General features: G+C 37.4%; 1 protein-coding gene across 1 annotated transcript in view; it reads right to left on the bottom strand.

Annotated features, from left to right (window-relative positions):
- Positions 1-5,940: 5,940 nt before the first annotated feature.
- The window catches only part of mpped1 (metallophosphoesterase domain containing 1), a 57,917-nt gene continuing 49,660 nt past the window's right edge, over positions 5,941-14,197 (bottom strand). Inside the window, exons 5-7 of the mRNA XM_058416688.1 lie at positions 13,332-13,447; positions 12,147-12,260; positions 5,941-8,086 (exon numbers count right to left, since the gene is read on the bottom strand). Of these exons, the coding sequence (XP_058272671.1) occupies positions 7,968-8,086; positions 12,147-12,260; positions 13,332-13,447 (349 nt within the window). The 3' untranslated portion in view covers positions 5,941-7,967. The remainder of the gene's footprint in view (positions 8,087-12,146; positions 12,261-13,331; positions 13,448-14,197) is intronic.

Genomic DNA, 14,197 nt, shown 5'->3' with positions numbered 1-14,197 from the left:
AGCACTCCAGTGAAAGTGTTGGCGAGGAAGGAGCGAGATCCTCAGGGTGTGAGTGTGATACCTGTCTAATCTAGCATGAAGTTTGAGGAGGTTGATATCTCTAATGGCTCCAAAAAACGCTTCGGGTTGCTTCGAGGTAGATTTTAGGGTTATATTCATAATCCGATGCTGAGGATTTTTTCCATTCTGTTGCTTCACTCTCAGTGTGAGTCTTGGCAGGACGAGCGTCCGCAATAAGCCCCACTGCCCAACTGTGAAGCTCGAGAGGAAGCTCAGATGCTCCGTTAGCTCCTGCTGGAAAGGCTTCAGCTGGGGTTAAAGGAAAACCAACCCCAAACTAGATGAACAGATCCGCTTGGAGAACTTTGGAGGTGCTACAGAACTTTTTCTTTTTAGCCAGTCTTAGGACACCTTGTCCTCATGCTAGCTCCAAATTCCCAAATCTTAGCCAATCTACCAACAAAAACACTTCCTGTTAGGGCTACAGGTCTTAAATGCTGTCAAACAAAATGGATCAAATTTGATAGTAAAAATATTCTGTGCTGAATTTAATTGTTAATTAGTTCTATAATGAAGCTTGCTGTGATTCCACTAGTAGCAAAGCGATTAATCAATTAACTTACTTACATTCAATATTTTTTATTGTAATTCTTTTTTTTTACATACAAAACTGTTATATACTTCCGTTACTACTATTATGCAAGAATTATAGGGGAGACGCGGTGGTTAGCCATCAGACATTATGTCGTCCATTTATTTTGTCCAAACAGGATTCTAGACCCACAGGGCTATGCTGCGTTCACACATACAGCAATTCACAACAACAAAGTGACCAGAGATTGTTCATTATCAAACGAGAGCTATAGACTTTCAGCAACATGATCGACCGTGAGTGTCTGAGACTAGACGGGGGCAGTGGTTAAGGCTCTGGGTCGTTGCTCGGAGGCTTGGGGTTCAAGCCCCAGCACCACCAATCTCCACAACTGAGCAAAGTCCTTAGTCTCTGCTCCAAGGGCTGCTGTATCTTAGCTGCCACTGTGCTCTGACCACAACTTCCTCAGCTGGGGTATGTAAAGAAAAGAATTCCACTGTGCTGTAATGTATATGTGGTGACAATAAAGGCTTCATGCCCTCAGTAAAAAAATGTGGATTGGCAGCATGGCAAAGTTGAGAAAAGTTAAACTTTACGCAAATACGGAGTGACTTCGTGCAGCAACTACTGATAAGACTGAAGACGTTAGAAGTCACGTGACCAGTGATAGAAAGCACACACTGCTTCTCCTTCATCTCGTATAAGGCGATGCAGGTAAACACTGCTGAATTTTATACAGAAACACCAAACCTCCCTCCAGAATCTTTCATTTTACCGGCAAGAAAACTGATTTGGAATGCTAGCTGCGCCACCCACTGATAAACATTATCACCATGGCAACCGCTAGTAGGATAGGAACGCCTACTGAGACTGAAACCCTGAAAAAAAAAATCACTATATATGTGAACGCAGCTTTAGAATTGATTCCACAGACGGAAAATAATTCACACAGTGCAAGACAGTGAGCGGAGAGATTAGCCTTTACTTTGAATTTGACTCTCTAACAGTGATTCAGACCCAAAATTGAAATATTCCTATAGTAGTTTGTAAGCACTTGATAACATTCTAATGGATAATGTCATGATAAAAGTGACATTTAAAGCTTAAGCTTCATTTTTAAACATTGATTCTCAAAACTTCACTATTCAACGATGAACAGGGTTAAAAGTAACAGAGGTTTAAGTTAAAACAAGAAAATCCAGAAAACATGGATCACAAGGACTTTCTAACAATTTAAAACTAATTTTTTAAAAATGAATTATTTACTTTTAACCTAGAATTTGCCCGGCAGTGTTGGATTTGTGTAAAGTTCAGCCTGAGCATTTCAGTCAATATTGTTTTAACAAAAACAATTCTATTTAATTCCATTTGATTTGTGTAGTGCTTTTAACAATGGACGCTGACGCAAAGCAGATTTACAGGAATATAAAAATTCGGAATAAAAAGGATAAACAATGAATTTTATCACTAATAATTAAGTCAGAGGCGACGGCGGTGAGGAAAAACTCCCTGAGACGATATGAGGAAGAAAGCTTGAGAGACTCAAAAGGGAACATCGTCCTCATCTGGGTGATGCCAGAGAGCGGGATTATAAATCAGGTCCCTTCTGTCACAAATCTAAGCATCAGCATCATTTATGAATTTATCATAATTTTAACATAGAGTCTTTAAGCCTAGTTAGTATTAGTTGATTCACTAAAGTTATTTCTTTTTTTGGGATTTTTTTAAACAAATAACTCTAACTGCTTGTGAGGAGTGTACAGCTGTAGCACAGCATGGCATTGTATATAGATGCTTAAAACCTAAGAATAATAAAAAATAATAATAATAATAAAAAAGAATAAACCTAAAAATAAAGTAAATAAATAAATTAAATAAATAAATGAACAAATAAATAAAATAAAAAAGTTAAGTAAAATATAAATAAATAAATAAATAAATAAATAAACATACATGACAAAATAATTCCTGAATTAATCAATTACCAAAAACACTCATTAAATGCAGACTCGGTTCCTGGAAATCGCAAACCATCTGAACGTCTGCATTATTTTTCAGTAAACACTGAACGTGTGACATAAAAAGCAACATCTGTACTGTTTTTTTGTTGTTGTTGTTTTTTTTTTTGCCCAGCCCTACAACAAAACAGGGAAAAATGCTTCATGATAATGTTTTAAACGCGACAGAAATGAACAGATTTAAAAAAGAAGAAAAGCGTAATCCCAGTTCAGTTAGAGGCATAGGGCAATTTTGGATAAAGCACATTTTGGAACCCTTGCAAGCGAAAGCAGCATGAGTACGTCCGCCGAGGACTGATATAAAAAGAGCTTTTTTTCTCTCTCTCTCTCTCCGAATCGCAGATGACTGAAAGAAACACTGTGTTCAAGTAAATCAGGAAAGGAAGTGGAGAGCGGGTAAAAACTCAGCAGGGACCTCCCACCCCGAGGCTCTGTTCTGACACTCTTCTGATGACAGAATTGGGAGATTTCGTCTTTTTTGGCATCGCAGGAGAGCCATCGGCGAACAAAGAGCGGGGGCTGGTTTAGCATGACTCCCCATGGAGCAACTCCGTAGTGCCCTGAGCCATGTTAAAAGTGGGTGGGTGAAGCTAAACCTGGCAACCCGCATGAAATCTGCCACCTACCAAAAAAAAAATCTCTCCAAGACACAATCTGTACTAAGCAGCAATGTCCAAAATCCCAGACAAAGACTGTAAAAGACAAACAAAAGATGCCACCACAATTAATATATCATGACTAATAACATGGCGTCTTGTAGGAAAAAAAAAAAAACTCATTGTCTTTTGTTCAGGATATAAGACGGTATGAACTTTCTTCTTGTCATCTTTCCCTGTGCCCAGAGGCGTTGTCATGGTGATAATATCTTACATGATAATGGGAAAGCTATATAGATGTGATTGTGCCTTGCTGAACAATTCTTTTCAGAAAAAAAAAGATAATGCTTGGCAGAGGTTATTATAAATAGGGACGCCTCTACATGCCTGTAGATGAAAAAAGACGTAGACGGCCGAGTTCACTGCAAATAAGTTTATTATTTGTCCTTATTCATGACGAGGCCCTGTATTTAATCTGGCTATAATAAGACAGCCGTGACATCTAATAAATACAGTCAGGAGCTTCAATTTTCACAGGACGACGTATTTCCAGGAAGAAGGGGATTTTTTTCAGAAGGGATGATGAGTTATGATGAAGATAAGAACAAAACCTGGATATCTTTAAAGAGCGTCATGACTCTTTTCAGGAGATATATATATATATATATATATATATATATATATATATATGTGTGTGTGTGTGTGTGTGTGTGTGTATATATATATGTGTGTGTGTATATATATATATATATATATATATATATATATATATATATACAATTCACATCAGTTCACATAATTTTATATTTCATTTTTAACCCAATTCACTGATTTCCACATTTGATTTTTTTTTACATAATTTATTTATTTTTACATGGGATTTTTCATGATTTATTTTTTATGTGTTTTGTACTTTTTTGATGTGTGATTAGAAGTGAAAAGCATGTGAAAGGGCACGTGTGAACTGACGTGACATAGTGTGGGTAGTAGGTGAGATAATAAAACGTCCCATAAAGTGAAATAAAAAATCTCACGAAATCAAAATAAATTAAAGCAATCAGGTGGAGAAAATTAATCACTTAAAAAATGAAATAAATGAATTTTGTTAAAAAATTACATGAAAAAATTGAATCATGTGTAAAAAAAAATTTAATGAGAAAATAAAAGCTTGTTTTAATAAAATTACCTGAAATTTATGTTTTGTTTGTAGTCATGTAAAAAAAGAATGAATCGTGAAAACATAAAAAATAAATGAATCATGCGCAAAAATCACATAAATCATAAGAAAGTAAACGAATCATGTGTAAAGAATCACATGAAAATGAAACAATCATGTGTAAAGCATCACGTGAAAATGAATGAATCATGTCTAAAGAATCATGTGAAAATGAACAAATCATGTGTAAAGAATCACATGAAAATGAACGGATCATGTGTAAAGAATCACGTGAAAATGAACAAATCATGTGTAAAGAATCACGTGAAAATGAATGAATCGTGTAAAGAATCACATGAAAATGAACGGATCATGTGTAAAGAATCACATGAAAATGAATGAATCATATGTAAAGAATCACGTGAAAATGAGTATGTGTCAAAAAAGAATGTGAAAATAATGAATCAATGGATAAGAATCAAATGTGAAAATGAATCAGTCCTGCGTGAAAATCTGAGAAATCACATGAAAATAAACAATGGATATGAAAATGTCCTGAAAATGTGGTGAAAAGAAATAAATCACATGTAAAAGAAAAATAATCACATGTCAAAGAAATATATCTCATGTAAGAGTCACTTGAAAAAAATGAATCGTGTTAAAATCAGATATGAAAATAAACGAAGCATACTAATAAATGCACGTAATACACGTGAAGACGTGTGAATCGTGTCTAAAAACCATCATGCTCACATGAAACATGTTGTGTTACTGTTCTGTAAGAGTATATGCTCCAGAAGTATTGGCACCCCTCATTGACCCAAGGCAAGAATGCATGTATATAAAAATGCTGTGAGTCTTTTACACAGACAGTGTGAGAAATCAGAAAGGACTTTCCCATTTCCGCTCAGGGTCACGGTGCAATCAGAGCTAAATCTCAAGCTAAAATCTTATGAAAATAATTGATATGTTTCTCACTGTGTGCTTTCATAGCTGAAAACTGACGGAGCAGAGCCATGGACAGGAATGTCCAACCTTCTTTATCTTTCCAGTTTCTGACAAAAACTACAAGCCAGGCATTTTCAGACATACATTAAAAAAACCCAGCAGTTATATTATGGGTGTCTTAACGCATGCTAGTTTTCTTTCTTTCTATCAGTGCTGGTTTTCTATACGTTTGTTCCATAGCATTACTCAACGATTCTGGCATCCTATAGCATCCAAGTGAGTCTGGCAGCGTATTCTGGGACATTTAACACCACTCACACGCGGTATAAACCGGCCCTTTGTTCCCATCTAAAGCTATGAAATGCTTGACGCGATGATGCATGATGTTTATTTGTGCGTGAGTGCGTGTGTGTGTGTGTGTGAGGTGGAGGCTGACAGCACACGACATCTCAGCAAAAAAAAAAAAAAGAAATAGCTATAAAGAAAGAAACAGGTGCCTTTTACAGAGATGGAAAAAGTGTATAAAATGGGTTGCTTTAAAAAAAAAAAGGAAAAGGAAAACAATAAGCAAGAAGGGAAGAAAGGGACAGGAGAGAAGAGACGAGGAGAGATGAGGAGAGCAGAGAGAAGTCTTTAATAGCATAGTAAAAGCCAGCGAGGAATAAATTACACTCCATCCCGCAGGATTACTGATGTAATTATTTGAACGAAGGATTTCATTAGGATGTGCAGAAGTGTGGAAGAGTGAGGTGACCGAATGAAGGAGAGAATATGGTTTGTGCCTGGATAAATGAGGTTTTCTCCAATAATTGATATGAAATTCAAATCCTTTTGATTGCGACAGAAACGTCGTGAGAGAAATGTTTCAATCTCGCTGGAATCAGAGAAACGCCGGCGTTTGGCACGGATACGGTTTTTCTTTACTTCTGCATAAAATGATTTTTTCAGATAAAACAGAAAAAGGGAAGGTTTTTACAACGTTTTCTTGGTATCGAGTGTGTAAAAACAAAAACACTAACAAGAAGATCTTCACATATAATTCACATCAGAGCAGTTTGTCCGTCTTCGAAATATCAGAACAGTATGAACAGACTGTTAAAATGATGAATAAAGTGCTGTTAAATAAATATCTAAGGAATAAAATACAACATGATGAGTGATGGGGCGGTGTGATGAGACTCGACACCACAGCAATTTGTCCAGCTCAGGAATTTTTTTACTAATTAAAGTACATGTACTGCGAATCTCTTTTTTAGTAAACGTCCGCAAAACAAGTGATTTCCTCTTAGCTCTTCCGTTATAGCAGCTATAAACTGTCGTCCTGTCACCAGCCTCTCTCTGTTTTTTCCCCTCTCTGGTGATGTTAATTGGACAAAACAATGCAGATTAACACCAGAGACGACGACTTTAAGCGCTGAATAAACGACTCTTCAGATAAAGAAAACTTCACCACATTAAGAATTACACACATCCATTGAAGCAGAATATCCATCCATCATACAGTACAAGTCCCTGTGGTAGCCGTTGCTATGGAAACGGCCAATCGGATTCAAGAATTCGACAGCACTGTGGTTTTTAAAAAAGAAAAAACAAAAAAATAAAACAATATGGCACACCGATTCAGACTCCAAGCCTTTACATAATCATCCAAATGTTGTTCTCGGTCTTCTTTTTCTTTATTCGATCTTTTTCTTTTCTGGCCATTAGAAGCGCTTTTTTTTGTTTTGTTTTTAATGACCTGATGCTCTCTCACACATGCTCATCTGAGTCATAGACTTATTCATCCACGTAAAAAGAAAAATAATAATAATATGACAGAAACAAAAGACCACTTTATTTTAATTGTAAACATAACAATGAGAAGAATCGGATCTTTCGGACACACGGATGTAAACAATCGCTAGGAGGAAGAGGAACGTTTGAAAAAAAATAAAAAATGACCGGTGCAAACATACAGAGCAAGGGATACTCGCGAGGCAAAAAGTGCACTTTGAGCATTTTCGGATGAGAAAAAAATCCAGTCAAATATGTGCTTTGAAACGATTTCAAGGACACGCCCACGTCACATGGTTTTACAATAAAAACAAATAACAGAAGCTTAAAAATGGAGACTTTTTTATATATATATACAACAGCTACTGTACATGATATTTTATAACAGTGTCTGATTTGGAGTCCAAACCCTGACGAGAGGTCCTCTCTGTCCAGCACTGAAGAACTAGAGCGGGAACAACAAGGCTGGAAAGGGACACGTCCATGAGATGAGATCAGATCAGATCAGATTAGATCAGATCCAGTCAACACACCACGAGCCTCTTAAGCCGAAGTAATTAAAAGTCAGACGTTCTTACAGGCTTTCCAGAGTTTCGTGTCTCATGTGGTCCGTATGACGGTTGCCCCGTATGATGCGCGTCCACCATTAACAGACAAGAGGGATTGTCACAACATTTCAAGTGCAATGAAAGCGTGAGAATCGCTCGGAAAATGAGGCAGGATTTGAGAAAAGAACATGGCACAACAACAGATTCAAATCTTCCAGAGTAGTCTCTCTCTCTCTCTCTCTCTCTCTCTCTGTAATATGTACACAAAAACAGCACCCTAATACACACTGAAATGAAACCCTGATTTTGGGAGGTGTGGGGCGGGGCCGAGTTCAATCACGAGCTCCTGGGATTGGGCAGGTCAAAGACGATGGGCGGGTTCATGGGTTGGAAGTTGACTGTGCAGGCCGAGGCGTTAACAAATGTAGTGGTTCCATCCGTCATCATTCCATAACCTAACACACACACACACACACAAAAGCAACAATATATAGTCAGTATTTAGTCAATATAGTCAGTGATTTCTGTAGCCCCTCCCCCTCTGAAAGAACTGCAAAAGCGACAAAGCGGAGGAAAAACATGGACGCCTCAATGATTGTCTTTTATTGGCAACAATCTAGCAGCTAGCTGTGATGAGTGATGTATATTTAAATCTAAAGAGATTTAGATTTAAAAGCAGATATGTCTACATGTTGATGAGATCTAACATAAACACTAGAATATAGAGTATAGTAGAAGAAATAATAAAAAACACACTACAGCACACTACACCTGAGCCTCCTATCCAGCTCCATCAAACGCCTTCAGATGATTCAGAATGCAGCATCACGCCTCGTTTTCCACCATCCACGTCCCACCCCTCTTCATCTCCCTCCACTGGCTTCCTGTGGAGGTTCAAGGCCTTGATGCTCACGTATAAGACCTTGTCTTGAACATCACCCTCTACACATTTTTTTCTAGGTTTATGTGTCATTCCGCAACCTGTGATCACTTAACGTCCAACTCCTCATAGTACAGACCCGGCAAGGCATGAACTGCCTTTCTAGAACTGACCGTCCCTCAGTGGAGAAATGAACTTGAGGATGAACAGAATCCATCACTACCTTCAAAAAACAGCTGAAATCCCAACACTTATCTAACCCATAACTATATTGTTTCCAAATGAATAAATAAATAAATATCTACCCTTACGCTAGCTCTTACTCTCTGACTTTGCGCATTAGCTCTTCTAGCACTCAATAAAAACTCTCGCCTGCTAGCACTACTTTCATCATTTATAAGTCACTTTGGATAAAAGCTAAATGAATAAACGTTAATGCAATTTCTTTTCTTTTACCACAGAACAATGTTTGTTTTTTTTAATACCAGGGTCTTACAAAATAATTCCAGATATATATAAGTAGACAAATGAACAAAATTCAACTTTATATACAGTATATATCAGGCATGACATCCTTATGACATGACATCTGATATAAAACCAGGAAATAAAATCACACAAAAACCTACAGCTTTCATGTGTGTTATAATTAGGGAGATTCACGGTTCATTGTGTAAGTGACAGATATACAGCTGACTGGAGAATACACTGGAGGATGACTGGAGGATGTACAGATCTGATCCTGGGCCTGAACTCCGGATTTGACATTTTATTTTCCGTCGTATGTTCCCGCTTGAATATGCGTGCCGCTAACTGACAGAGAAAACAAATCACGCTTGTGAAAATACGGTAATACGCAAATAAATCCTGTAGAGCACGCCGCTAATCCGCTTACCGTGGGATCGTCCGAGTGTTTGGATGTGTATCAGTGAATCCTCACAGATTTAATATTAAGAAATCAGAAAAACCCTAGTCAGCACCGGTATGCTGAATATTAAAAATTGATGCTAAAAATAAAAAAGCATTAGTGATATATAGTCCCAGAACGCCCGGACTGGTATTGGATTAGACTTGAAAACTTTTGCCATCTGATTGGCTGATGGATTTTCTGCAGTGAACATGTGTCACGCAGCAGACAGTCGCTCGCTTACTGATATTGATTGATATTGCATTAAAGATTAAAAAGTGCCACAGTAAAAAGGTGAAATAAAAGACAGCCAGAGTCTCCCACTCTCAAACTCATTCACCATTCGCTTTTACTCGCACGCTATAAATATTACTGCAGCACGGAGAACAGCAGAGACACTTGCTCACAGCGCAGTCGTACACATAAATAATTTATACCCTCCCTTTAGGCATAATTAAGGTCTTTTTACGATTCTTTGTAACATGATTACAAATGAAAGTGAATTCATTTGCCATAACACACCCTCAGATCACAACTTCATAACAGAATAACAAGAAATGAAAGCTGCTTTTTTTTACTCAACTAAAACTCAAACTGACAAACATGACCTTGCGCGTCCTGCGCCAGCTTTATTGAAGGACATTTTGAAGCTCGCCGCTAATTCGATTCTGTGTAAATATGGAAATCTGGTGGAAGAAACCGGAGCCTAATGGAGTGTGTTTGAGCTCGCAGCAGACTGAGTCGAGTACTTAGAATAATAGTCTAGTGGAACCAGTAGAACGATTCGAAACTGACTGTCGTTCATTGCAGCTTTTTATCCAATCAGGTGCATTTATGTAAATTAGGTAGCTAAAGGCAGCTTACTGAGAAATCAATTTTTCACATGCTTTCATAGATTTGTTTTTCTTTGTTTAATCCCCCCCCACTGGTGTGATTAGTGAAGTGACACTGTAGCTTGTTAACAAATAAAAGTCAGCAATGAAGAAAACTGTCTTCAGAGTCTGTGATGCTCATTAAAAAGGGTAATGTGAGGTGCCACTTCGAGACTAAACATAAACTCATAAACTTAGTTCATGACCTCTTATTAATAGTCATGAAGTGATCCAGAGTCTGCAACCTTTTCAAAATAAATCGTATCAAGCGTGGAATAAAAACAGAATTGTTCAAGGAGAAAAACAGAACTGTTCAGGGAGAAAAAAAACTGAAATTTTCAGGAAATAAAAACAGAATTGTTCAGGGAAAAAAAAACAGAATTGTTCAGGGAATAAAACAGAATTGTTTGGGAGAAAAAACAGAATTGTTTGGGAGAAAAAACAGAATTGTTCAGGGAGAAAAAACAGAATTGTCCAGGGAATAAAAACAGAATAGTTCAGGGAGAAAAAACAGAATTGTTCAGGGAGAAAAAACAGAATTTTCAGGGAGAAAAAACAGAATTGTTCAGGGAGAAAAAACAGAATTGTTCAGGGAGAAAAAAACTGAATTATTCAGGAAATAAAACAGAATTGTCCAGGGAATAAAAACAGAATAGTTCAGGGAGAAAAAACAGAATTGTTCAGGGAGAAAAAACTGAATTATTCAGGAAATAAAACAGAATTGTCCAGGGAATAAAAACAGAATAGTTCAGGGAGAAAAAACAGAATTGTTCAGGGAGAAAAAACAGAATTGTTTGGGAGAAAAAACAGAATTGTTCAGGGAGAAAACATAGAATTGTTCAGGGAGAAAAAAACTGAATTATTCAGGAAATAAAACAGAATTGTTCAGGGAATAAAACAGAATTGTTCAGGGAAAAAAACAGAATTGTTCAGGGAATAAAACAGAATTGTTCAGGGAATAAAACAGAATTGTTCAGGGAATAAAAGAGAATGTTCAGGGAGAAAAAAAAACTGAATTGTTCAGGGTGTGAAAACATTTGTTTAGGATGTGAAAACAGAAATGTTCAGGGAATACAAACAGAATTATTCAGAGAACAAAACAGATTTGTTTAGGATGTGAAAACAAAATGAATCAGGGAGTAAAACAGAATTATTCTTGGAGTAGAAAAAGATTTGTTCAGGATGTGAAAACCGAATTTTATGACAATAATCGGAGCGCAGGATGGTTGACAAGGCAGCGGTTTTATGTTCCTCAGATATTTTTCTGCACCAAATACAATAACTAATCGTGATGTAAAAGATCAGTGTGATATTTAGTACTAATAAGCAGCTACTAAGAGACCTCAGCCACGGCCACTTGTTTTTTACTGGCTCACAAGATCAAGGTTTTTGCGAATTCTCAGGTCATATTTTACCTAGACGATGCTGTCAGAAAACTAAAGTAAGTGATTTCAGGGAAACAGCTAATTTTATTTGTGTTTAATAAAAAATAAGTTTTTAGGTGTCACATGTGTTGCCTGTTGAAACTCAGAGCCCCACTCTGAGTGGACACGCTACAGGGTGGTCCAGAGTCTTCTCCAATTACCTTAGCAGCAATGCGTCAAAACGTGTTAAAGTGTAGATAGTGGAGGTAAAGCGTTAAAGAGGTTAAGAGGTTATTGTTCAATCAGCTTTCTCTGAGACATGTGACTCTGACTGCATCTGTTCAAACTGCTGCTCCTGCTGCTTCACAAGGCAAAGTAACAGAGGGAACTCCCGCTATCTGCCCTCTTCTGCATCCACCAGCTCAGACATCAGTTAGTGTCACTGTGGAAGTAACTTTATACTGTACATGGGATTGATGCAGGTGTGTTTACCTTCATGTATGTGTCCGAAAACGTGTAATTTGGGTTGGACTCGTCTCTGCACCGTGTTCAGCAGTTCCATGCAGCCGACACGCTGCATCTTCCTCGGCACCCAGTCTAGAAAACCTGTAATAAATCACATGTTATTACAGCAAAAAAATGATCACATCACAAATTATCGATAGAAATACATAATTTTTTTAATTTTTATTACACCTAGCAGCAATTCTTAATTTTTTGTAATTTTCACTTTTCAGGTAAAAACATCCCTTTAATATTATTATAATTATTATTATTTAATGTGAATAAGTTAATATGATTTATTTAAAATATTTTTATATTTTAATATAATATAATTCTGAAATTCTGTTGCTTAATAAGGTTCACCATCAGCTGTTTTTCTTCATTTCTCATTTTTTTGTGATTTTTCTCAGCTTTTCTTAAATAACATTCATTATGAATTAAGTAATTCATTTGAGTATAAACAAATAAAAATAAGGTGAAATTAAGCTAAAAAAAACTTTTACGAGTGATACCTGAATAAAAAATACATAATATTAAGATAAAAAAAAATAATTTAAAACAAAGAAGCAAATTGTAGAGTCTAATCATCTGGACATATTAGTTTATTGTGTTTTATATTAATGCATATATTTTATTGTATTTTAATTTAAATTAACGTTGAAGCTGCTTTTACCTGCACAGGTAACGTCAGTTCATGTTCAACACAAATCTCAAGTGATGCAAATGCAGACGTTCTGATTTAGAGTGGCTGGCGAACGTATGCATACACACACATGCCTCACAGCACACACAACACACAGACACACACAACACACACCTCATGAGAATTAAGCCTTTGTCACACACTCCAAAGGCCCAAGGGCTAGGTGTCTTAAAATGCAGCTGTCTTTATAGCGAAACTTTCCCCCTCCCTTATATACGTGTGTGTATGTGTGTATGAGTGTATGCGTGTGTTTTATTGTGTGCAGAGGGATTTGCCGCACTGCGAACAGCGTCTCGATGCTGCATGCTTTAGCAGCCTGCTGTAGCCGCTCCATCTGCCAAAGCCCTCAAAGCAAATGTTTGTGCGTCGATGTGTGTGTTTTGGCGGAAACAAACTCGCAGGAGAAAGTCAGGAAGAAGTGTGTACCTGGATATGTGCGTGTGTGTGTGTGTGTGTGATTAGTGACTCACCCAGAGGAGGGCAGTGTGTGAGCAGAATGTCAGTGGAGTCAGGGATCTGGTTCCACTTGTCCAGCAGCGCCTGCCCTCGCGGGAGATTAAAACCCCAGCCGTAGTACCACGGCTGCCTGCCTCATGGGAAAACACACAGAGACCGGGGGGAAATATGTTTACCACACATAGTGAGTGTCCATGCAAAACATGACATCATCCTCCTCCTCCTCTTTAATACGAAATCCACGTCCAGGTCATCCTCAATCTGATGACATCCAAGATGGACGGGTTTGTGGTTTGTGTCATGCATCATAACAACTTCACTCTCTCAGAATCTTTTATTCCTTCACACATTCTATAACATTAACAGCTTATTATTAAACTTCTTGTTGATTACATTATTAATAAGAAATAGAATGGCTATGATTAACAAAAAGTGAAATACACTAATTGTGAAAAAATAGAAAGGTGACAATCTAATCTAATAAGAAAAGAGAGAGAGAGAGAGAGAGAGAGAGAGAGAGAGAGATTAATAGAAAGAGAGAGAGAGAGAGAGAGATTTATAGAAAGAGAGAAAAAGAAGGAGAGAGACAAAAAGAGAACGATGAAGAAAGAGAGAGAGAGAGAGAGAGAGAGAGAGAGAGAGAAAGGCAGAGAGAGAGAGAGAGAGAGGCAGAGAGACAGAGAGAGAGAGAGAGAGAGGCAGAGAGACAGAGAGAGGGAGAAAGGCAGAGAGAAAGGCAGAGAGACACAGAGAGAGAAAGGCAGAGACAGAGAGAGAGAGAGATTTATAGAAATAGAGAAAAAGAAAGAGAGAGACAAAAATAGAATGATGAAGAGAAAGAGAGAGAGAGAGAGAGAGAGGCAGAGAGAGAGAGAGAGAG

The sequence above is a fragment of the Hemibagrus wyckioides genome, linkage group LG19, assembly GCF_019097595.1.
Source record: "Hemibagrus wyckioides isolate EC202008001 linkage group LG19, SWU_Hwy_1.0, whole genome shotgun sequence".
NCBI lineage: Eukaryota > Metazoa > Chordata > Actinopteri > Siluriformes > Bagridae > Hemibagrus > Hemibagrus wyckioides.
This window is presented reverse-complemented; position numbering and strand designations above follow the sequence as displayed.